At 39.1% G+C, this 25,170-nt stretch overlaps 1 protein-coding gene across 3 annotated transcripts; it reads right to left on the minus strand.

Annotated features, from left to right (window-relative positions):
• Nucleotides 1-2,876: 2,876 nt before the first annotated feature.
• On the minus strand, nt 2,877-20,073 carry CDKN3 (cyclin dependent kinase inhibitor 3). Of its 3 annotated transcripts, none has more exons than XM_088839581.1 (8): nt 19,939-20,073; nt 17,480-17,562; nt 16,145-16,200; nt 15,646-15,690; nt 12,786-13,008; nt 8,846-8,877; nt 7,097-7,202; nt 2,877-3,018 (listed from the first exon to the last, which is right to left on the minus strand). In XM_088839581.1, exons 1-8 carry the CDS (start codon nt 19,945-19,947, stop codon nt 2,928-2,930), a joined length of 645 nt encoding a protein of 214 aa, XP_088695707.1. In that variant the 5' UTR covers nt 19,948-20,073; the 3' UTR covers nt 2,877-2,927. The 3 variants fall into 3 exon arrangements, with proteins under 3 accessions (XP_088695707.1, XP_055292063.2, XP_055292062.2); XM_055436088.2 differs by lacking the exon at nt 2,877-3,018 and adding an exon at nt 3,413-3,550 and having other exon boundaries at nt 7,099-7,202; XM_055436087.2 differs by lacking the exons at nt 2,877-3,018; nt 19,939-20,073 and adding exons at nt 3,413-3,550; nt 19,779-19,904 and having other exon boundaries at nt 7,099-7,202.
• Nucleotides 20,074-25,170: the final 5,097 nt, after the last annotated feature.

Genomic DNA, 25,170 nt, shown 5'->3' on the forward strand with positions numbered 1-25,170 from the left:
CTGACATTCCCCATCCCAGGGTAGAGGAGAGTTGGGTAACAGGCTGCATATAAACTACTAATTTGTTTGAAGTTTGAATTACTTTTCATGGGAAGAGGGTAGTGACAGGAAATGACCAGATAATCCACTTTTGATGTGTATCAGATAGTACTAAAGCATTTGAGAAGCCTCATACCATGAATGGTCAGACCTATAGTCAAGTTCAGATACCCAGGTAATAGTCTCACACAGAGCAACAGAATGCATGACAGTTTGCAGTATGTGTCTTTTAAAGCCTCTTCAGTATTTTTGGCTCAAGGACCACTTATGCTATTAGCGTTCGTAGAGCTCTCTGCAGATAACATATTTTGAAAATACATAAGATAATTGCATAGAAAGAAAATAGAGAGGTAGATATAGTTTGAAACTAGCAAATTATTTTCCTTGCTACAACACTTCTCTTTTTCCTTCAATATATATTTACCGACAGCGTTCATGGAATATTACTGCCATAGTACAAAAAATGACTTTTGTGGATTTTTTCTTATACTGTACAGGAGGGCCAACTTTCATTTTGGGTGTGGCTATGTCACACAGCAGTGTGATAATATCAAGTTCATTAAAATGATTTATATTTAAAAGTACATATCTAATTTACTTAATTACTTAAAGCTCAGTTGGTAAAGAATCTGCCTGCAATGCAGGAGACCTGGGTTTGATCCCGGGTCAGGAAGATCCCCTGGAGAAGGAAATGGCAACCCACTCCAGTACTCTTGCCTGGAGAATTCCAAGGACAGAGGAGCCTGGTGGACTACAGTCCATGGGATCACAAAGAGTCCAGCACAACTGTGCAACTAACTTTCACCACTCACAAATGTGCATTTGTTGATAATCACTTGTATAATTGTAAATCAGAAGTTTTGCCAGCCAAAATGTTTGAAACAACACTTCTCAAAAGGGACAGATAGAAATACTGATACCTTGTCTAGCATTGTTCATGAAACTTCGTAGTCATTGTTTTAGGAAACTATTAATAATGTTAATCTCATAATTTAAGCTCTTTTGCTCAAACCAGGCATTGATCTGTGGTCAGACCAGTACCTACTTAGTCTTTGGCACTAGTATTACAGCTCAGCAGATAGTTCTGAACTAATACTGCAGGGTGATGCCAAGAGAGAAAATGGGGTTCTCTTTCGGGATATGTTGAATAGCTTCCTTGGAACAATTTTACTTTGATTAAAATTAATGGTTTTAAAGCTAAATGTCTTAAAAAGAGTAAACAACTCTGCTGCTTGTTCTGCTTGGTTTTGGGAAACAGTATTAACCATTAAGGTGATCTGTAGGATTGGAGTGAAGGTTTTACCCTACATTAGTTGTATTAATGTATATTGTGGAAGATGTAGAGAACATCTTGACATAGAAAAGAATGAATAAGTTAACTTATCGTACAGTGCTTTTCCTTAACATTTACATTTCTTTGTTTACAACGTTCTTGTATTATGGAGAAGAAAAATTTCTTAAATAATAAATTGATGACTAGGTAGATCTTAAAACTACTAAGGAAAACACAGAATGTAGTTAGCTATCTGTGTTCATGGTTTGTTAAAATCTAAGTTAACCTTAATGGTGCTGTACACCATCCAAAGACAATGTCCTTATGTTGTCCTGTCTTCTTTGAGCTTGCTTGCTTTATTTTGCTTTTGTATACTTAATAAAAACTGTCTCAAATGTTTCCTTGTGTAGTTTGTGGATAATGGTTGAGTTTTGTGTGCTGATTCTGTTTCAGCAGCTAACTGGCTTGTGTATGACCAGGATTCCAGCAGGTCTCTCTGTTTCCCTTCCCTCATTGTTTTGAGGGCTGTCCTGTAGATTAACCAGAGAAAATTCTTCTCCAAGAATGTTGGAATTACATGTTATTAAACTTTATTGGATAATTATATTTGAGTAGTGACATCCCATGTTTGTTATGGAATAATTGATGTGTTTCCTTATACTTAGTAAAATAGTCAAGCATTTTATTGTGGAAGGCTTAACTAGCACTTGGCAGTGGAAATTGAGATGCGTATACTTTGAAAATTCAACTGATTAAAGGATTTGATTAGTCCATGCTAATATTTTTTCTGCTGTTCTTAGATATTCATGAGTAAGCTATAAATTGGTAGAAGGATTTGGTAATGTCAATTTCAGTGACTGTTTAAAGCTTAATGGAGTGATTTTAAATTGTACTTGGTTATAACAACAAAATCATGAGAAAGTCAATCTATTACTGCAGCCTGTACTTTAAAAAAATAACTTCCTTGTTATAACTTTTGGCATTTATTATCTTCGGTTGGAAATCCTTAAGGATATGTGATTCTCCCATCTTTCTTAAGAGTCTTAGAGTGAAAACCTTAAGTTCTAAAGTATTAAAACATTGATTTTTATATTATGGTACATTCTGAGTCTCTGGTCTGAAGTTCCCAAACAGTGCTAGTAAATGTTTTAAAGTATTCTTTAATGAAATTAAAGTAGCTCATCAGAGCAAGAATGGTGAGAGACAGCAAGACTTTTGGTAATTATATGACTATTTTCAAATTAAGGGTTGATGTGGTGAAATCTGCTTTGCTTGTGTGGAAGTGCCTCCTCCGTTGGTCACCTTCATGACTACCAGTAGCCAAGAGAGACGTGGGATTCTGCAGCGCTGAAACTGCTGACGTCTCTTAAAATAGGTAACTTTGACTCACGGTATGATCCTCGTCTGCAAATGCTTTCAGTAGCTCAGCGTGAAATTTAAAGACAAAGACACAGGTAACAGTGAAGTGAAGGAGTGAGAAAACTGGAGACTTAAACTTTAGGTAAGTGCTTTATAAAATAAATGTGAAAGAGGTATTAAATTCATTCCATTGTAGTTCCTAGGGTTAAAAAAACAATGCTGTAAGAAATAGCAGCTGTCTGAACCAATGAATTCCTCATCTTGGAAGATTCCAGCAAATGCTGGATAAACACTTGTTGGGTATGATCTGGCATTGGAAGGGAGGTGACAAATTCACAATTCTATATGAAGTAGAGAAAACAATGGGAGAAATTTTCAGAGGAATAGAGGGTAAGAGTTATTTAAATAATTTTAGCCTGGGTGCTTGTAGCAATTTTCATATGTGTTACCATGTCACATGCCACCCAGCAGTTACCAATAATAATATGAGGTAAGAATATGGTAAAAAAAATATATTTTCCCATATGCTGTTTTTCAGCATTACCTCTAGGTAAAATGCAGCAGGACAGCTGGTGTATTTTTAAAAGGAAAATTGTATTAACGGTTTTCCTATCTCCTATAAGATATGAAAGAGACACAGTGAAATTTGTCAGTAAAAGCTTTAGGAATATCTGCACATGTACATTTACATTCATTACATTCAGTTTGGTAACACTAGTAGTTTCAATACAAATGCTATTAGAGAATTCAAATTTCAGACATGGTCATATATATATGCTATTTGAAATGCTTTTATCTAGATACAGATCTTGATAGTGAATCTCTTGATGAAAGGTGTGCAGCTAGCTTGTCCCGGAACTCATGAAGATAATTATATTGCTGAAAAAAGTAAAGATACACTGAAATACATTGTAGAAAGCTAATTGCCAGAGAAGTCATGATACTAGTTGGAATCAGGAATCAAAATAATACTTGGTAAAAATGATTCTACATCCTTTTGGATAAGGAGGTATTTACATCTTGGGGAAGTTTTATCTTTCAGTGATGCTACATAAAGGGCTTCCCTCGTGGCTCAGTGGTAAAGAATCCACCTACAATGCAGAAGACCCAAGGTCGATCTTCCTCTGAGATCCCCTGGAGGAGGGCATGGCAACCCACTCAAGTGTTCTTGCCTGGGAAATCCCATGGCCAGAGCAGCCTGGAGGGCTACAGTCCATGGGGTCGCAAAGGGTCAGGCATGACTTAGTGACTAAACAACAACAAAAGCTATATATAGGGTGAAAAACTTGCTTTAAAAATCTCTAAAAATTAGCAGGTATCATGAAATACAGATGAGCATTTTATGTCTGTAAAATTATTTCTCCCTTACTGGCCGGAGCAAATAAGATTAAAAATAACACATGAAGTGAAAGTCGATCAGTTGTGTCCGACTCTGCGACCCCGTGGAATTCTTTACGCCAGAATACTGGAGTGGGTAGCTGTTCCCTTCTCCAGGGTATCTTTCCAACCCAAGGATCAAAACCAGGTCTGGTATTCTATTTCTAATGCATTTTCTCCTGGGGAGTAAGTCCACAGGGAAGGGTACTGTCTGCAGCAATTAACAGTATATTCAAGAAAAATCTATTGGTTTACAGAAGCCTTAGTTGTCTGGTTTTTGTGATGATAAAATAATTTTGGAACAATTTCCATAGTAGAAAATACTGAAATTACTATTCTTAACAGATAAGCAAAATAGATTCTTTAACTAATTCATTTGGAGTTTTAACAGCTGCCCAGAGGATATTCTTACCCTGCCCAAAATCTCATTTTGTATTACTATTGAGAAGTTGGGCTTGCATACTGCTAACTTAACTTATATCAGCACAGAGATGGAAAAACCATGTTTGCCCCAGAATGCTGAGGTGATAAATAGACAGCCCATATTAATGTGGGCTTAAGATTAAAGATGCTAAACACACATATACACACACATATACATATTTTTGTCCATGTAATTCTTTCTTGTCAGACATTTGGGAACATCTTAAATTTGAAGCATCATCTGATTTTAACAGGTAACAAGAGGGAACTTCTGTTTTCAGAACCTGCTCCTCTGACTTAGTCCTAAAGCTGAGACCAGGTAACTGGGAAAGGAAGGCAAGTTAGCATTGTTGTTGTTCTGTCGCTAAGTCATGTCCAGCTCTTTGCAGCCCCATGGACTGCTTCATGCCTTGCTTCTCTGTCCATAACTATCTCCCTGAGTTTCCTCACACTCATGTCCATTGAACCAGTGATGCCATCCAACCATCTCATCCTCTGTGACCCCTTTCTCTTGCCCTCAATTTTTCCCAGCATCATAGTCTTTTCCAGTGAGTCAGCTCTTCACATCAGGTGGTTGAAGTTCTGGAGCTTCGGCTTCAGTATCACCCCTTCCAATGAATATTCAGGGTTGATTTCCTTTAGGATTGACTGGTCCAAGGGACTCTCAAGAGTCTTCTCCAGCACCACAATTTGAAAGCATTAATTCTTTGGCGCTCAGCCTTCTTCATGGTCAAACTCTCATATCCATTCCTGACTACTGGAAAAACCATAGCTTTGACTATACAGACCTTTGTCGGCAAAGTGATGTCTCTGCTTTTTAAAACTCTGTCACTGCTGAGTTTTCCAAAGTTTTAAAAAGCTGTGTCTAGGTTTGACATAGCTATTCTTCCAAAGAGCAAGCATCTTTTAATTTCGTGACTGCAGTCACTGTCTGCATTGATTTTGGAGCCCAAGAACATGAAATCTGACACTATTTCCACATTCCCCCCATCTATTTGCCAAGAAGTGATAGGCTCTCTTACACCTTCATCAAGAGACTCTTAGTTTCTCTTCACTTTCTGCCATTAAAGTGGTATAACCTGCGTATCTGAGGTTGCTGATATTTCTCCTGGCAATCTTGATTCCAGTTTGTGATTCATCTGGCCCAGAATTTTGCATGATGTACTCTGCATAGAAGTTAAATAAGCAGGGTGACAATATACAGCCTTGATGTACTCCTTTCCCAATTTGGAACCAGTCTGTTGCTTCATGTCCAGTTCTAACTTGCTTCTTTTCAGCATACAGGTTTCTCAGGAAGAAGGTAAGGTGGCCTGGTATTCTCATCTCTTTAAGAATCTTCCACAGCTTGTGATCCACAGTCAAAGGCTTTAGCATAGTCAGTGAAGTGGAAGTAGATTTTTTTTGTAATTCCCTTGCTTTTTCCATGATCCAGTGTATGCTGGAGATTTGATCTCTGGTTCCTCTGCCTTTTCTAAATCCAGCTTGTACATCTGGAGGTTCTGGGTTCACCTACTGCTGAAGCCTAGCTTGAAGGGTTTTGAGCAAAATCTTGCTGGCATGTGAGATGAGTGCAATTGTATGGTAATTTGAACATTCTGTGGCGTTGCTTTTCTTTGGAATTGAAATGAAAACTGACCTTTTCCAGTCCTGTGGCCACTGCTGAGTTTTCCAAATTTGCTGGCATAATGAGTGCAGCAGTGTAACAGCATCATCTTTTAAAGCTCAGCTGGGATTCCATTACCTCCACTAGTTTTATTTGTAGTAATGCTTCCTAAGATCCACTTGACTTTACACTCCAGAATGTCTGGCTCTAGGTGAGCACACCATCGTGGTTATCTGGGTCATTAATGTCTTTTTTGTATAGTTCTTCTGTGTATTCTTGCCACCTCTTCTTAATATCTTCTGCTTCTGTTAGGTCCATACCGTTTCTGTCCTTTATTGTGCCCATCTTTGAATGAAATGTTCCCTTTGTAACTCCAATTTTTCTTAGAGATCTCTAGTCTTCCCATTCTATTGTTTTCCGCTATTTCTTTCCATTGGTTACTTAAGGCTTTCTTATCTCTCTTTGCTCTTTTCTGGAACTCTGTATTCAGTTGGGTGTATTTTTCTGTTGGCATTACAGATCTACAAATCGGTAATTTGGGGCACTGCTACTCAGTGTTTTTGGTTTTAAAGAGAAAGTAAATGGAAATATGTCACTTTGGTTAGTCACAGTAAAGGATAATTAGAATGACTTTTTTTTTTTTTTTCTATTAGTCATTCATTTGTGTTTGTAATAAGAGGATCTTCATGAGCTACTTTTCAGTCAAAAGTCTACCCAGGAAACTACCAATTTTATAGTAAAAATTGCCTCATTTTTCCAGGTGACAGAATTCATTCCCAGAACTGAATGGGCAAAAACTGAAAAGGAATGGGTCCTGGAAGAATAAACTGGAAAGGTCATAATTTTTCATTCTTTTGTTTGGAAAAGCTGAACTTATTTAAATGTAAATTTAAAAAGTCAAAATATAAACAGGTGATACATGCATAATAGGATGCTTTGGATTTTCATGGCCCCTTTGAGGACGTGTTGCACTGTGACAGTCCGTTCCTAACCACAGCCTCATGAGAACAGTCACCCTTCTTACTTTTATGGTCTGTATTGCTCCAGATCCTCTCAGGTCCCTCAGGCTGTCGATGGCTTGCTGCGGTGATACTGTGTCAGACAGGTATAGGAGGAGACAAGCAGCTACTAACAGAGCATGAGAGAAAAAGCATATATTATGTATGTTGTAAATTGACGATGGGGTACAACAATTCATATTTAGTTTAGACTTCTGTTGTGCAGAAGACTGAGTTTGCTGTAATTGTTTGAAATGAATTAAAAGACTAAGACTTTTTAGTGTGTGTTTTTGCAGTTAAATTATGATTTTAGATGACTGCAGTTGAATTAAAATTTAACACTGGCTTCATTCTTTTTTATTAAAACTGCTTTATTGAGTGATTAAAATTCATATCCCACAATTCATTCATCGAAAGTGTATAATTTAGTGGATTTTAGTGCAGCCATCGCCACAGTTTTAGCATATTTTCACTACCTCGGGAAGAAGCCTGTACCCTTTTGTTATCATTCCCTGTCACTCATCAACCTGTCACCCCTCCCCTAAGCAACGTTTAATCTACTTTCCGTCTTTATGGATTTGCCTATTCTAGACATTTCAAAGAAACGGGGTCATATGTTGTCTTTTGTGACTGACTTCTTTCACTTAGCATTATGTGTTCAAGACATTTACATATGGTGGCATGTACTTCATTCCTTTTTACAGCTGAATAATATTCCACTGTATGGCAATACATTTTGTTTATCCATTTGTCAGTTGATGTAGACATTTAGGCTTGTCCATTTTTTGGCTGTCATAAATAATATGGCTATAAATGTTATAAGTTTTGTATGAACATGTTTTCATTTCTTTTGGATATACACCTAGGAGTGAAATTGCTGAGTCTTACGGTAACTTAATGGGTGAGGAGGAGGAGGGACTGCCTGGCTATTTTCCAAAGCAGCTGCACCATTTTTCATTCCAAGCAGCAGAGTATTAAGTTTCCAGTTTCTCTACACCCTTGCCAACTCTTGCTTTCCATTTTTTGGATAATAGCCATCCTAGTGGGTGTTAGGTGGTATCTCACTGTGGTTTTGATTTGCATTTCTCCGATGACTAAGATGTTGAGCATTTTTCTGTGTGCTTATTAGTGATTTGTGTATTTTGGAGAAATGTCTGCTCATATCCTTTGCCCAGTTTTTAACTGGGTTGTCTGTCTTTTTATTGAGTTGTAAGAGTTCTTTCTGTAGTCTAGGTAAGTCCCTTATCAGATGGGTTTGCAAATATTTTTCCCATTCTGTGGGTTGTCTTTTCATCCTGATAGTATCTTTACACAAGTTTGTAATTTTGGTACTGTCTAACACTGAAAGGAATAATTGTTACTCCCACTGTGTTATTTCATTAGCTATTTTTTCCAACATATTTTTGAAAAGTTTAAAGTTATGTAACTAAGGTTTTTATGCTTATGTTACCCATGGATATTTAGAAGTTACTGTATCATAATACCTGCATAGGGAAGACATTAGAAAATAAAACACAAGAAGGCAGGTGCTAAGACATAAAAATTGTTTTCCAGAATCCTCTAAAACAATGCTGGAAACACCTCCCACTCCACTCTCACCGAAGATTTCTAAGGAACACTAAATGTAGGGCCTTAAATAATCCTTTGGGTCTTAGTAGACATATATTATGTTTTGTCTGATTTTCATACAAAGTGAGCATATGGCCCAGAAAAATAAGTTTTCCTACTTTGAGGTAAAAAACAAAAACTGAATAATGGAAATATATTTCTTACCAAGACAAGATCTTCCAAGTCCTCCATAACAGCTGAAAGGGAAATAGAGTTTTGAAATTTTTACATTTTTATTCCATCCCAACAATTATAACTAGAGACTTGCTCTTTCTGCCTTCTATTTCTAGTCTAATGCCTAGCACAGTGCCTTGCATCCACAGAGATTAATAAGTATCTTTGAATGAATCAGTCAAGAGCAAAGTATGCTTATTTATTTGCTGGGAGGTATTCTGTATACCTCAAGGGGCCAAGGAAAGCAAAACCTTTTTATTGACCTCTTGCAACATCTGGTAGTTCAGGTGGTAAAGAATCCGCCTGCAATGTGTAAGACCTGGGTTCAATCTCTGGGTTGAGAAGATCACTTGGAGAAGGGAATGGCTATCCACTCCAGTATTCTGGCCTGGAGAATTCCATGAACTATAGTCCATGGGGTCACAGAGTTGTGAGCCACCTTCACTTTCAACATCTGAGAAATGTAACGTGTTACTAAATTGATAGAAATTAGTTTTACCAACTGCCTCTTTATTTTTCTCTAAATGAAACCTTAGTAGTTGTGAGACAAATCCATATAAATAACTCTTCAGTCATGTAATAAGAGTACAGAGGTAGTGTATCCTGTAGGTTTAGAGCTTGGGCTCTGGAGCCCCACAGCCTGGGGTTGAGAATCATGACTCTGTCACTTATTAGATGTGTCAGCCTAAGTTATTTAACCTCTCTGGGCCTCAGGCTTTTCACCTATAAGATGGGGACAGCAATAGTATCTATGTCATAATGAGGATTGAATGGGGTAACATTTGTAAAGCTTACAACAGAGCTTGGCACAGAGTAAGAAATAAATGAACATTAGCTACTATTATGCAGCATTGTGAAGAAATGAGCAGTTCTATATAACTGGATTTTCTAGGAAAATGAGGATCAATTCTTAAAGCAATGAAAACATTCACTTTAATCAGTTTCAAAGATCCTAAAAAAGTGTATTAGACACTTCCTGACTTTTCTAAGAGTGTACTGATTCCATTTAGGTGCTGACAACCCATCAAGTACATCAGTTAGAGTGTTGTATACATAGACAGAACTGTAGAGATGTGTCTCGTGGCAGGATGTGAGACAGGATCAAACAGGTACTGACCCCTGGGTAACTGATGAACTTGCTTTCTACAGTGTCCTGGCTATAGGCCTGTTTCAGAGATGAGGCTCTACTGTATAAAGACAGAGAATATTTCAGTGGCTTTCTGTAAGATTAAAATGTACCACTTATATCTCTTGCTGCCTTTATCTTTCCTCCTCTGTTTGGGTGATTCCTACTTATGCTTCAAAATCTAGCTCAAATCTCAACTTCTGAAGTGCCTCTGTTCCCCCACAGAAACCACCGCCATCTTGTGTACTGCCGCGTATACATCTGTTTGAGTATTATTACAATTGTGTGATAGCGTTGTTAGCTGTGGTTTCTTTGAGGGTGGAACTGCATCTCAGAGTGTGTGCTTTGTATTCACAATATTTCATATACAGTGCTTCATCCACTGGATTGAACTGTGTGCCTGAAAAGATGTGTACCTAATCCCTGGTACGATGAATGTGACCTTATTTGAAAATTTTGTTAGTTGCTCAGTCGTGTCTGACTCTTTGTGAACCCATGGTCTCTAGCCTGGCAGGCTCCTCTGTCTATGGAATTCTCCAGGCAAGAATACTGGAGGGGGTTGCCATTCCCTTCTCCAGGGGATCTTCCTGATCCAACGATCAGGATTTATTTACCTCCCAGCAAATAAATAAGCATACTTTGCTCTTGACTGATTCATTCAAAGATACTGGGTGTCCTGTATTGCAGGCGGATTCTTTATTGTCTGAGTCACCAAGGGAGCCCAATCCACTATGAGTGGTGTCCTTCTAAGACGAAACTCCATATGAAAACACAGACATACAGGGAGTCATGGGATGACAGAGGCAGGGAGTGGAGTGATGCAGTTACAGGGCAAAGTATGCCAAGGATTGCCGGCCACTACCAGAAGATAGGAACAAGAGAGGAAGGAATCTACCCAGGGCCTCAGAGGGAGCATAGCCCTGCTGGCACCTTGATTTTGGGCTTCAAGCCTCTAGACCTGGGCGGGAATTTGTTTTTTAAGCTACCCAGTGTGTGGTACTCTGTTCTAACAACCCTAGGAAATGGTATAATACAATAGGCACTGATTTTATAAAGGAACAAAAAAGTCCCAGGAAAGCAGTCAGGCAGCACAGACAGAAAACAGGAAAAAAAAATTTACCAGATGCTGTTTCTGAGGAATAAACTCTAGAGCTGTCTAGCAATGTCGGCACTCAAGGGTAGGAGAATGAATAGAAAATCTTCTTTGTCTGAACAAACATTGGTCACTGTAGGGACACTTTTGAAAAGTCTATGATAATGAAAATTTCCAGTCATCAGATGTTTTATTTTATGGGAGCCTAAAGCATTCGACATAATCAAGACTGCCCATTCACCTTTCCATCCTGTTTGTGTTCAAACATCATAGCGTTTGGTTTGCTGGAACCTGCTAGAGTAGGATTTGTTAAGCTTCTTTAAACTGAGCTAGTGTGATTTCTAGTAATCTTTCGGCAGAAGCTTTCAAAGATTTGGAAAAAAAAAATCACAAAATTTGTTTGAAAAATGGGTCCCAAAATTGTAAATTAGTTTTTCACCAGCTCCATGTATCTAATGCTGTTTTTCTTAGACTTACCAGCAAATTTATCATAGATAACAGTATTTATTCTAAAATATTGTTTCTACAATTAGTACTAGATGAGAGATGATGTTTTCTATAGAGTAAGTTTGGAAACTGCAGGATATAAAATGACTTCTAGTTCTTTCTCCCCTGCTTTACAGTTCTCTACATCAGGGTTTAGTTTTGGTCATAAACAGATGTGTGTTCCCAAAGACCTCTGTACTAGGTTGGTTTGTTTTAAAAAATGTAAACTATTTGTGTGAAGCCCCAGAACTCTTGATCTAGGGTGAGAGAAGCTGGCTGGGCTTGTTCTTTTAATAGGTGCCCTGAGACGATGTTATTTGGTATAGTTTGTATACTTTCAAGCCCATAGTAGTGACCCTAGAGCTTTTGAGGTATCACACTACTTAATGTGCTATGTTGCTCCAGAAAGGACTACACAGACTAAGATACCAAAACAAAATAAAAAAAAATGCAGTCACAAAGAAGGACTAGTTTTCTCTCTGTAGCTGGTTCCGCTCTGCTTTGTGGGGCTCCCCTCTGGTATAACTACGTTACTGTCCATGACACCACTTCGAGTCTCGCGGTGCTACTGTCTACTGCCAATTGTCACTCTCTTCCTTTCTCCAAGCTTTTTTCTTCTCTCCCTTTTTTCTCCCTTAATTCATTTTATTTTAAACTTTGATACCAGTAGCTTATGTCCAACCACTGACAAAAATTGCAAGTCCCTTTTCTTTCTTTCAGGTAGCAAATTCATATCATCAAATAAAATTTTCAAGTCCTGTTTTTAGGAATGCTCATGGGTTAGGAATGATTCCTTTGCTGACTAATGTTTTAAAAAGTTGACTTTCTTGCTGTTGGAAGAAAGTAACTGTAAGGTCGACCGATAATTAAGGTGTTGTTATATAACAAGAATGACACCCTGACCTTTTTGGGAAGGATAGTATCCCCAAATTATGAGTAAAGATCTAAGGCAAAAGGAAAAGGAAAAAAAAAAAAGCCTGTTACCCTATTCTAAAAATTTCCCAATCTACTCATTCATTGTCCTTACTCTTCAAAAATCATCATGGCAAATATCTGAGTGCTTGCTCTGTGCCAGACATTGTGCAGGACTTTTCATGTGTTACCTCCTTTAAATCTTTGCAATGAAATATGAGGTAGGTAAAAAGGGCATACGGATGCAATAATTTGAGAAATCATTTTTGACTGGGACATTTCTCACATATTATATGGAGAAAAGGAGAACGTACTGTATTAAGGTTTTTCGGTTATTTTTAAGGCAAATTTCAAGCTCCTCCATAATTTCACAGCAGCTGGTGATGTCAGGAGTCCCTCCATCTGGAATTGGATGATGATGAGTGATAATTCCATACTGATGGTAGAGATCCAAAAGGTTTGGAACTCTATATTTTGATAGTTCCCCTCTGGTGCAGAAAACAAATATGTCTTGTATACCATAGCTCTTTAGTTCTTCTGCCAATAGACCGAGATACACAAGGACACACATGGACAAAACATTACAAATTTAAATACAGTCAGGAGGGAAAATATCGAGTTAAGTCCCTTAAGCTGAACAAATTAAGTAAATAACAAATGATAACCTGTTAACTTTGAAGTGCTTATTGATAACCTAAAACAATGCTGATCTGTCTTCAAACTAGGATAAAAAGTAACTATGCACAAATAGGAATTAGAAACATCTGAACCAAAACATGATTAAAATGAGATCTGACTTTATAAGTCAAAATACCTTTTACTGGATTTTGAAATGTCAATTATATTGCTGCTTTGAAAAATAATTTTTATAATAAATACTACTTTAAATTTTAAAATGTCTAATATTTCAAAATAAGAAGGAATGATAGCACATTTTCCCTGTTTTCTTCTCACCAAATCAACCTTGTTTGCTATGTTTAAAAATATTTTGTTTCACCCTAAGCATTATATATAAAATCTCCAGCATAGCCATGGTGCCTGAGCTCTTGTATTCTCTCTTATATTTGCACTGTACCACACAATTATGCATTTAACTTTATGAACTAGGGTTTCAAGGAAATAAAAGCATTAGCTGTATGAAAATTATATGACCTAGTGAGTTTCAGGGTAATGATATGAACCAAGCAACAGTACTACATGTCATCTATTTACTGGAGCTTCCTCATGGCAATATTCACTACAGAGCATTTGGTTCATAATGAATAATTCTGGCTCATCTGATTCCTCTTTTTCTCTCCCCGCCCACCAAATCCAGGGACATTTAGCCATTTAAGTACAAAGTACTTTTATCATGAAATGCTAAACCTGTACTTGAACTATGGCTAGTCCATTTGAGATGTATTATAAATGTAAAATACATATATGATTTCAAAAACAGTACAGTACAAAAAAACCCCATCTAATTAATAATTTATTTTATACTTAAAACCCACTGAAATGAGTTAACTTTACCTGTTTTTACTTTTTTAACATGGCCCCTAGAAAATGTCAAAGTACATATATGGCTTCTATTTGTGGCTCCCAGGATGTTTCTAAGGACAGCTGTTCTGCTACTGCTACTGCTAAGTCACTTCAGTCGTGTCCGACTCTGTGTGACCCCATAGACGGAAGTCCACCAGGCTCCCCCGTCCCTGGGATTCTCCAGGCAAGAACACTGGAGTGGGTTGCCATTTCCTTCTCCAATGTGTGAAAGTGAAGTGTGAAAGTGAAAAGTCAAAGTGAAGTCGCTCAGTCGTGTCTGACCCTTAGTGACCCCACGGACTGCAGCCCACCAGGCTCCTCCATCCATTGGATTTTCCAGGCAAGAGTACTGGAGTGGCTTGCCATTGCCTTCTGTTCTAGATAATACTATTATGCTTTTGTACTTGTAAAAGGGTTTAACGTGTAGTTGACAGACTTAACCACTTTTAGGAGTAGGTGATTTCCTGTTTGCCTCTTGTACACATTGAATAATTTCTTTTATTTAGGTTGGATTAATAGATTTCAACTTTCCCAGAAAGGACTCTGAGGAAGGAAATAAGAAGTGCTGCTAGGAGAGTCTAGGTCTCCCCCTTCAAACACTGTTATCTGTTTTGTATGTTGGATTCCATTTAAGATTTCATTGGAAGAAAAAAAGTTTTGGTAAAAAACTAGAAACTCCTTTCACAGAAGAGACTAAATGAATAGGGCTTTCCAAAGTGTGCAAGATTGTTTCTTGAACCAATGATTTAAATGTTATTTTGCTCATGACATAAATGATTGTTCTCCAAATGGAAATTGCCTACCATGGTGGATATCTCTAGAGCAGAAAATCTTTACAAATACTGCAAGGGTCAACTAATCTATTAGTCTTTTAAGTCTTTTTGGGGAGGTAAATTAAAGAAAGTATATTAGCAAATTGATATTCTAGGATAACAAGGAAAGAACTTTGAGATTTATAAAATCTATAGTAATCAGAATCAAACAATATATACATTTTTGCTTTGGTTTATTATAAGGACATTGGTAGGACAAGTAAGCTTGAGATATTCCAGGTCAAGCAGAAAAAAATATTTTGAAAATCTAAATTTGTTAGTATGCAATTTATAAATGCCAAATCAGGGTAGATTATCAGTGTATTTGTAGCATTATTAAACTTCAGGCTATGAATATCTTTGGGCATGTGGAGACCAGGTCCTATTACATCTTTTCTACCTATACCCTGGTTCTATAAATTTTCTGTCTGGGATAGACAATTTCAATACTACCTCTGGGTTCCCAACTCAGGCTTAATTTCCAATACAGTCAAGTCTGCAAAGAACAGTATGTTCAAAGTTCTAAGCATCGCAATTCCAGTTTTCTATTACATTAGTTTTCTCCCTCCAACTTATACATTCTAACTTCAAAAGCAGTTTTTATGTACAAAATGACAACAATTAGTGAAAAACAGCATAATGGTTAGTACATGATAGTTCTCTTTGCTCTTCACAAATACTTCTTCATATATTAGAATAAGTCTATAGTTTGAAACTTCATGAAATACTGAACATTTTTGTGAAAATTCAGAAGAGACTACAGTTTGTTTTTTATGACAAAGAGATTTTCAGTATAATTTTTTAAAAACCCGTTAAGATGGTTTTCTCTTATTACACCTACCTGTATCTTTTTGGATATTTCTTCTAACATCTTTAAATTTGCAACCTGTAAGTAATGACAAGGCAAGTCAAAGAGTCAGTTTTTGGTCATAAATAACAAGTATATTTAAACACTTATATAGCTATTGTAGAAAATCATTACACATGATCATTTATATGCACCAATTCCATTTTGAATGTGAATTTCAATTTCTTATATTCTTAGGAATATAATTCCAGGGATTCAGATTTCTGTAACAAGAACCTGGCTGTAGTCCTTAGCCTCATGTTGTACTCCCACGTTACATTTAAGATAGGTAAATCAGAAATGTAGACCTGTGAATGTGGAGCTGGAGGGCTGAAGAACAGATGTATGTTCCTTTATCAGTAGCCCACCAACAGGGTTTCCAGAACTGAGTTCCTATGCTGATAGTCCGTGAAATTCTCTTATTCCTCAGTACAGAGAATGATGTGCTAGCTGACACAAAAATTATTTCTAATAGATCAGAAGTGTCACCTACCTGGAAGGGCAGATAAACCAAGAAACTGAGAACAATTCACTCGTGACAGGGGTAGCCTGAAAGGAAGAAAACTTTATCAAGTTCAATTTAAAGTCATAGATGGACATTTACACAAACGTGTGCTGGGCCCTGAACAAAGGTGTTTTAAAGTTTTATAGCAGTCACAAAACAAAAATTCACAATTAAGTATCAATGTGTTTGCCATAAAAATCTTGGAAAGACTAGTTTTAAAATAGGGACTTATCATTTGCTTTGTTGAATTTAAGTCTTAAAAGTGGCAAACTTATTTAAACTAACTTAAAGATAGTAATGCCAAGATTACCTACAGCTAATCTAAAGTGTACTTAAGTTACCCTGCAGTATGTTACTGAGATATTTTGTATTAGTAACCTTAGGTAATAAGCTGAAAATGAACATTTTGATAATTTCATCTTCAGATTTCTGTATAGGACTTCCTTAAACAGATACAATTTCATAAATAAAAACCACAGGCCACCTATTCTTTGTTGTAATGGATTTTGGTTAAAATGAAATAATTTCAAGAAATCCTGTTCCCAGTTTGCAGTACTCAAGGACAAAGGAGGCAGAGCCTCACCTTGTCTGCAAAAGAGATGAGTTTAGACGAAAAGAGGGGGCATCATATAAATTCTACCTGACTTTGAAAATTATCTAATTTTCAAACTTATCTAAGTTTTTGAGTCTAACGGGTGTTTAGAAAGGGAAATGAAAAATAATCGCTATTTGATGGCAGAATAAAATAACTGTAGGGCCAACACTTTTCCCCTCTTCCTATAGCAAGGCAAATGATTAAAGAGAGATTATTACATTTACAGGGATAAGAGGAAGCATTTGATTGCTGGTTATAGAGAATCTGGTGTAAGTCACTGCCAAGATTTAGAAGCTGATTTTCTATAAAAACATTTGCTTTGTTATTGTATCTATGGCAATATGGCTTTTATCTTAAACAGGGTCTGCTGGTAGATGCATTACTGTGGCAAGTACTAGGATTTGAATAAAGGATAATAGAATATCTCATCCTATATTTCATACACTGTTCCTTTGTCATGAAAGAATAAGAAAGTTTTGGTACTAAATGGGAGGTCATTGCAATCTTAACTTATTTCTATTATGGTTTTCTCAATGAATAAGGAAGGAACTCCCACCACTCCCACCTCCCCCCTTTCAAAAAATCTTATTCTGTCATAGATATAAAAAGATAAGAATTATATACTCATCAGAAGAGAATCATTTACAATATATAGATTAAATTATACAAAGATTACGATGTACACCTCAAATATTTTAGCTCATTAACTCTCAGAAATGTTAACATACCATGATATCTGAATTGGAGTCTGTTCATCTTCAATAGGCTCTTCATCTGATGAGTCAAACTCACTTGTTTGCATTGAACTAGGCTTCAAAAGAAATCAATTATGTTAAATAACTGTAAAGAATATTTGCATATAGTTTTAGCAAACTGATCCTTGATTAAACACACACTGAGGCATATTTGCAATTTATTCAACCTGGAATATCAGAGATCAGAAATATCAATAATAAACTATTGCTGTTTCAGTTCAGTTCAGTTGCTCAGTCGTGTCCGACTCTCTGCGACCCCATGAATCACAGCACGCCAGGCCTCCCTGTCCATCCTATTAATAATTACAGGACTATGCAGTGGAAAGAGTGTTGCAGTGGGAACCATGAAGCCTGTCATCTGGTCTTGACTCTGCCACTTACTGAATAAACTCAGACAAGTGATGTCAGTTTCTACTGGATCTCAGTTTTCCAAAGCTATAAAGTGAGGATATTTATTCATTCATTCACAAACACTTCTTGGACACTTTCATTTGCCAAGCTCTGGAGATGCAAAGATCTATAAACTAAATTAGCCTGCCTTCAGTATAATTGGAGAGACAATGTGTACATAGATTCAAGAAAGTTAGAAGTGCTAAAATGGAAGCATAAACTATGACCTTCAGAGCAGAGAAGGTAGAGACTGCTTAAGGGAGCTGCAGAAAGCTTCACATAGGAGAGATCCATTAGTTAGATTTTGATGGAAGAGCAGGAGGTTTTCAGGCAGATAGAGAAGTTAAGGCAATTAAGAAAAAAAACTAAAACCACATGTGCTTGTGTACAGTATAGTTCCTCAGCATCCGAGTGGGGACTGGTTGGTTCCAGGAGCAATCCCCCCCACCCATACACACACCATGCATTCCAAAATCCCCTGATGGTCAAGTCCCTTACAAAAACCAAAATGGTACAGTTGGTCCTCTGCATCTGAGGATACCGAGGGCCAGCTGTATTCAGGAATTGTGACAGAGCAGAGGAGAGGAAGCTAAAGAAGTAGCTTTCTCATTTCTCTAAAGATAACCCCTATACAGCCTAGTAGTTTGATTGGGGAGCAGCGTGGGAAGTATAGATGCAATAACCTGCCCCTAACTTTGTGAATGACTGGACTAGAGAGATTGAGATGCACTTTGTGTGCTAATCTAAGAAGTCAAAACTCAATCGTGTGAGAAGAATTTCTACATGGAAGATGTGGTATAAGACCAATAAAAAACACACCTTTCTTCTACTTCCTAGTTGGAGTCAACTGAGGGATGAGACTGGAGAGGCATGGAGATCAATATGTCAGTTTTATTATGGAGGGTCAGATGGAGGATGCGGCTTTAAAGCTGAGGTCAAGTGGGCTTGTCAATTCTTCACTTCAGAATTGGACTTATCCACTCAGGCACAGGCAGTGATGGATAATTCAGCTCCCCTCCCCCACCCTGTGGCAGACAGCACCCTAGAAAGTACTCTCTGCGAAGAGAAGGGAAGGAAAGAATGAGTTCCTTGAGTTCAGCTCCTCCCAAACAGGAATCAGATCACTCACTCTCCCTCTCCTGGGGACAAGTGACAGCTGATGTCCCTCCACGTGGAAACACAGGGATTAGCAAGGATAACCGCCTAATGTCTTTTCTAGCTCTGAAGCTATATTCTATAATGGTTGTGTTTGTTACTACAAGATCACATTATGGAGTCAATTTAGGCTGTGGATTTGAGTTGCTTTGGATCTATTGTCAAGTCAATGCAAATGGAGACCCTTCAGGGGGTTGTCAACCCTGGTGGTAGGTGATCTGAGTCAGGTGGGGTTTCTGGTCCTAAACCCTGCTTTTTCTTTCTCTTTAAGGCAGTTTTGGTGATTTGAGTTTCAATTTGTGTGGCGCCTTCACTCAGGCTTTCCCAGCCAGGTTTTCAAATCCTAACAGAGCTGGACGTTTCTGCTTCCTTGGGCCCAGAGATTCTGAACGCCAGGGAAAGGGAAGCAGTGGCTCAGTGGCATGGTGACAGTCGTGACACACCCACAAGCGAGGTTTATTAATCATCTTTCATAAAGTTTTCCCCGTCAGCGGCGAGGACTGCTTCTCGGGGGGCCCAGGCAGCCCAGGATATGCTTTGGAGCTGGGGTATCAGGCTGAATGATGCACGGAGACACAAGCTCTCTACGCCTCTGTGTCCTTCTTAAAATGGGACTCAGCCCTTTCTGGCAGGGCTGTCGCGAGGCTTAGGAGACCCTGTATGCGACAGCTCACAGCCCTCAACAGGCGCGTAGCGAATGTCCGTCTTCCCCTGGCCAGCCACCTACCCTCTTTGCTGCCATCCTCGCAGGTCCCGGGATAGCGCCGCCTCCCCTAGCCTGGACAGTTAATGCGCGAGTTGTGCGGCGGCCAGGCCCGGGCTGTCCCTGGGCTCAGGACCGCTCCCATTCCTGCGGCTCCGTTCCTCCAATCCCCGGCCCCACTCACCGGCTTCATTGCGGACCACCCCACGTCCTGATCGGCCACCACCTCCCTTAGGCAGCACCGGTATCTCAGCCTCCGCCCCGAGCCGAGCCAGCCCCTCTACTCAGCTCATTGGTACATCCTTTTGTGAGGTGGGGCGAGGCGTCTTCTTGAAACCAATCGGACCCCCACTTCCTGTTTCTTACTCCGCCCCCGGGCGCCCTGGCTCGGCCTCTAACCGCTCATTGGTTCGTAGGAGGCCTTTGAAAGACGCGCGGGAGGAGGGCCCTGCTGAACGTTGATTGGCTGGGAGGGCGCTCTCCTCCCGCCGGTTGGAAGCGTAGAGGGGGCTGGGAAAGGGGCGGAGCGATATCGTTTAAAGGCAGCCCAGGCGCAGTGGGGATGTGGCAAGTGGGGCTTCCTCTGGGCAGGATTATTTTTTAAGGGCATGGTGGGGAGCATTGGCCTGAGGCATCTTGTGAAAGCACACCACATCCTATAGACTTTATAATTATGGTATGTCTAGTCCTACAAATACTATGGAAATTGCCCAAACCCAGAATATAAACAGACTTTGTATGTTTGATATTTTATGTTCCTTAGCATTCCAGGATATAGACAGGTTAAGATGTAGATCAACCTTCCTGTTCATGAAATATAAATGAAACAGTATGTTATGAAGGGGAGATTAAAAGTCTCCGGATGGTTTAAGTGTCAATTTTTTTCTAAATAATTGGCTCTGATCTTTAAAAAACGTGTTCGATTATTCTCTCTCCCATTCTCCAGTCCCCATTTAATTGGCTGTGGGGAAGAAGGTCACCTGGAGCAGTATTACGGGCAGATCTGACAAAAATATGCAGAACTTTCAGCAGCCTGACTCCAGTGGGTAGAGAGCTATTGAGAATTCTTTAGTAAAGAAAGTAGCACAGTTAGGCTTAGAGACTGTATTAGGGTTCTCTAGGGAGGGGGGATAGGATATGTACATAAAGAGATTTATATTAAGGAATTGGCTCTCACAACTGTGGAGGCTTGGCAAGTCAAAAGCTGATGGGAGATGCTAGGGGGAATGGAGACTCAGGAAAACGTTGTGGTTGTAGTTCAGAGGCAGTTTGCTGTAGAACCAGGATTAGCTGATGCTGCAGATGAAGGCCAAAGCCCATTTGCTGCAAAATGCTTACTTGCCTTCTTGTTCAGACTTTCAGTTGATTGGATGAGGACTATCTACATTATAGAGCAGAATCTGCTTTCCTCAAAGGCCACCAATTTAAATGTTAACCTCATCCAAAAACACCCTCACAGAAACATCTTGAATACATTTTGAGCAGCTATTTAGGCACGATAGCCTATCCAAGTTGACACATAAAATTAGTCATCACAGATAGTTTGGACTTGAGTCATTCATTTATTTAGTAAATATTTATTGGGCACCCAGGTCCTATTCAAGGTAAGAATACTTGAGTGAACTAAACAAAGTCCTTGATGTTATGGGAGCTCACATGCTATTGGGGGAGACTGTCAGGTTGTGATATGTGCTATGAAGAAAAATTAAAACAAGTGGAGTCTGATGAGGATGCTAGATAGAAAAGTCAGGGAAGACATTTTGAGATGTTACTTGAGAAACCCAAATGAAGAGAGAGAGTGAACCATTTGAATATTTAGAGGGAGAGTTTTCAGTCTGTCTGAAGAGTGAGGAGGTGCAAAGGCCCTGGGGTGGGAACGTGCTAGGTGTGCTCAAAAAACAGCAAGGAGACGAGTATTGGAGAAGCTGATTGGGTGAGGCAGGCAATTAAGCAGGGCCTTGTGGGCGGCTTAAGAGCCTCTTTTCTGAAGCATTCTGAGAGGGTTCAAGGAAAAATTGGGACCTGGGTTTCAGGTACTTTTGGGGTGGGCTTCAGCATATTTGATACTCCTTCATTCCCTAATGCTCACCTTCCTTCCACTTCTCCCAGTTTTATCTCCACAGATCTCTTTAATCTTCAGCATTAGACACTTCTCAGAACTTATCCACCCCTCCCCCACCCTTGGAATTAGTGAAACCCCAGTCCTTTTGATCGTGAAGGGACATACAAATTGTGCCAATGTGGCCTCAGCTGGATGTGAACATAGTCTCAATCTGTTCTAGCTCTTTCTGATTCTGCAAGAGGAGAGGATGAGCTCCAGTCCTATGGTAGGAAGCGGGTGGGATGTGGAGGGCTGAAGTAAACTGGGAGTGTTTCAATTTCTGTTTGTTCTTTTCACCAGCAGGGCCAGTCTAGGGTTTCTCTTTACCCAAACACATCTCACCTCTGTGATGTAGGGTTTTCTTTTTTCCCCTTTTTTATAGTCCAGGGTTTGTAGACTATAGCCCATGAACCAAATCACACAGGCCTGTTTTTATAAATAAAGTTTTATTAAAACACAAACACACTCATTAAGTATTGTCCATGGCTACTTTTGCACTGCAGTGGTAGAGTTGAGTAGTTGCTACAGGAACTGAATGGCCTGAAAAGCATAAAATATTTACCTTCTGGTCCTTTATAGAAAATATTTGCCCACCTGGGGTATAGTCTATGACATGTTGTGTTGTTCAGTTGCCAAGTCGTGTCCTTCATGACCCCATGGACTACAGCACACCAGTCTTCCCTGTCCCTCACCATCTCATGGAGTTTGCTCAAGTTCATGTCCATTACATCAGTGATGCCTTCCAACCATCTCATCCTCTGTCACCCTCTTCTCCTTCTGTCCTCAATCTTTCCCAACATCAGGGTTTTTCCAGTGAGTCAGCCTTTTGCATCAGGTGGCCAAAGTATTGGAGCTTCAGCTTCAGCATCAGTCCATCCAGTGAGTATTCAGTGTTGCTTTCCTTTAAGATTGACTGGTTTGAACTCCTTGCTGTCCAAGAGACTCTCAAGAGTCTTCAACACCACAGTTCAAAAGCGTCTATCCTTTGGTGCTCTGCCTTCTTTATGGTCCAGCTCTCACAACCATACACGACCACTGGAAAGACCATAGCGTTAACTATACAGACTTTTGTTGGCAAAGTGATGTCTTTGGTTTTTAACACACTGTCTAGGTTTGTCATAGTTTTCCTGCCAAGAAGCATTTGTCTTCTAATTTCTTGGCTGCAGTCACCATCGGCAGTGATTTTAGAGTCCAAGAAGAGGAAATCTGTCACTGCTTCCACGTTTTTCCCCTTCTATTTGCCATGACCAGATGTCATGATCAACTCCCTTTGTTTCATTACTATGCTAAAGCCTTTGACTATGTGGATCATAACTGTAGAAAACTTTTAAGAGACAGGAATACCAGACTGTAGAAAACTTTTAAGAGACAGGAATACCAGACCATCTTACTTGTTTCCTGAGAAACCTGTATGCCAGTCAAGAAGCAACAGTTAGAACCCTGTATGGAGCAAATGATTGGTTCAGAATTGAGAAAGGAGTTCAACAAGGCTGTTTATTGTTCACCATATTTATTTAACTTATACATAGAGCACATCATGAGAAATGCCGGGCTGGATGAGTTACAAGCTGGAATCAAGATTGCTGGGAGATGTATCATCAACCTCAGATTTGTGGATGATACCACTCTAAAGGCAGAAATTGAAGAACTAAAGAAGCTCTTGATGAGGGTGAAGGAGGAGAGTGGAAAAGTCAGCTTAAAACTAAATATTAAAAAAAGAACTAAGATAGTCTATGAGAGGAATGTAGATTCCTGTAACATGATTTTAACTCTGCCTTTTAAAATTTTTTTTTATTGGAGGCTAATTATTTTACAATATTATATCGGTTGGTTTTGCCATACATTGACATGAATCTGCCCCAGGTGTACATGAGTTCCCCCTCCTGAACCCCCCTCCCACCTCCCTCCTCCCCTTATCCTCCCGTTAACTCTGCTTCTTGCAAAGAAAGAGTCCTGGTTTCATGCTAAACCATTCTCCTCTGCTCAGCTAGGTCCCTTCATTATGGAGGGTCCCACATAAACTGACGAGGTCTCTGGTTGAGCTATCTGGTTAAATGACAATGTAGTAAACCTAGTTTTTCTCTAATCCGCAAGATTCTCCCTGAAGAGGAAAAGTGGGAGCTGAAGTTCAGCCTGCCACACCTGTAGTCATCAGTTAAATTTTTGGTGTGTGATTCGAGACTGTTAACAGAAATATATGTGGTCAAAACAATGTGGAAGATTTATCCAAACTATCGGAGAGAAAAGTGTTAACATATGTTCATAGACAGATGAGTATTTTTAGAAAAGCTCAAAGAGAAATGAAACATGATTACTGTCAGAGATTACACTTGGGTGTAATATGTTTTATGTTTTATATGTAAATCCATATTTTAACGATAATGGATCTGACACACATTTGACATGTGTGTTAGGGAGAGATCTTAGAGTTGACTGCAACTTGGAGAGAACATACTTCCCCATTCTTGACATGTCAAGTTTAAAAATTTCCCTTGTGATGACCATTGGGTACTGTTTATGACACCTATAGTAGGCATATTTTGTTTTCCCATTGCTTCTTCCTTTGGTAAGTTGCTTCTGTCTCATTTCATGTGCTTTTATTGGGCACGTGACTGGGGTTGATCCATAAATGTACCCAATTCCCTGCTTTTGAAATGTGCTGGAGAAGACTCTTGAGAGTCCCTTGGACTGCAAGGAGATTAAACCAGTCAATCCTGAAGGAAATCAACCCTGAACATTCATTGGAATGACTAATGCTGAAGCTAAAACTCCAATACTTGGCCACCTGATGTGAAGAGCTGTCTCAATGGAAAAGACCCTGATGCTGGGAAAGATTGAGGGCAGGAGAAGAAAGAGGCGACAGAGAATGAGATGGTTGGATGGCATCACAGACTCAGTGGACATGAGTTTGAGTAAACTGCAGGAGACAGTGAAGGACAGGGAAGCCTGGTGTGCTGCAGTCCATGGGTTTGCAAAAAGTCAGACACAACTTAGTGACTGAAAAACCTCCGGTTATAGTTAATGGTTCAAGGAAGGCATGTGACCCAAACTGGAGGATCCTTCCTTGTCTTGTGCACTTTGGTTGCTGGTATTCTTATTTTCTTCTTTATTTTCCTAAGGTCTCTGTTTTACCCCAGAATGATACTGGGTTCTAATTTACATTGGATAACTGGAGTAGGTTGTAAAGCATATTTAAAATATTATTAAAATTTCAAAATGCTGTTGCATTTTATAATGGGAATGGATACAACAATTTCACTCATTCCACAGACTCTTCTGCACTGTGACTTTGCCATTCTCCATCACCAAGTGGAG

This window comes from Moschus berezovskii, chromosome 9 (genome assembly GCF_049115385.1).
Source record: "Moschus berezovskii isolate FMDL1 chromosome 9, NW_MosBer_1.0, whole genome shotgun sequence".
Taxonomy (NCBI): domain Eukaryota; kingdom Metazoa; phylum Chordata; class Mammalia; order Artiodactyla; family Moschidae; genus Moschus; species Moschus berezovskii.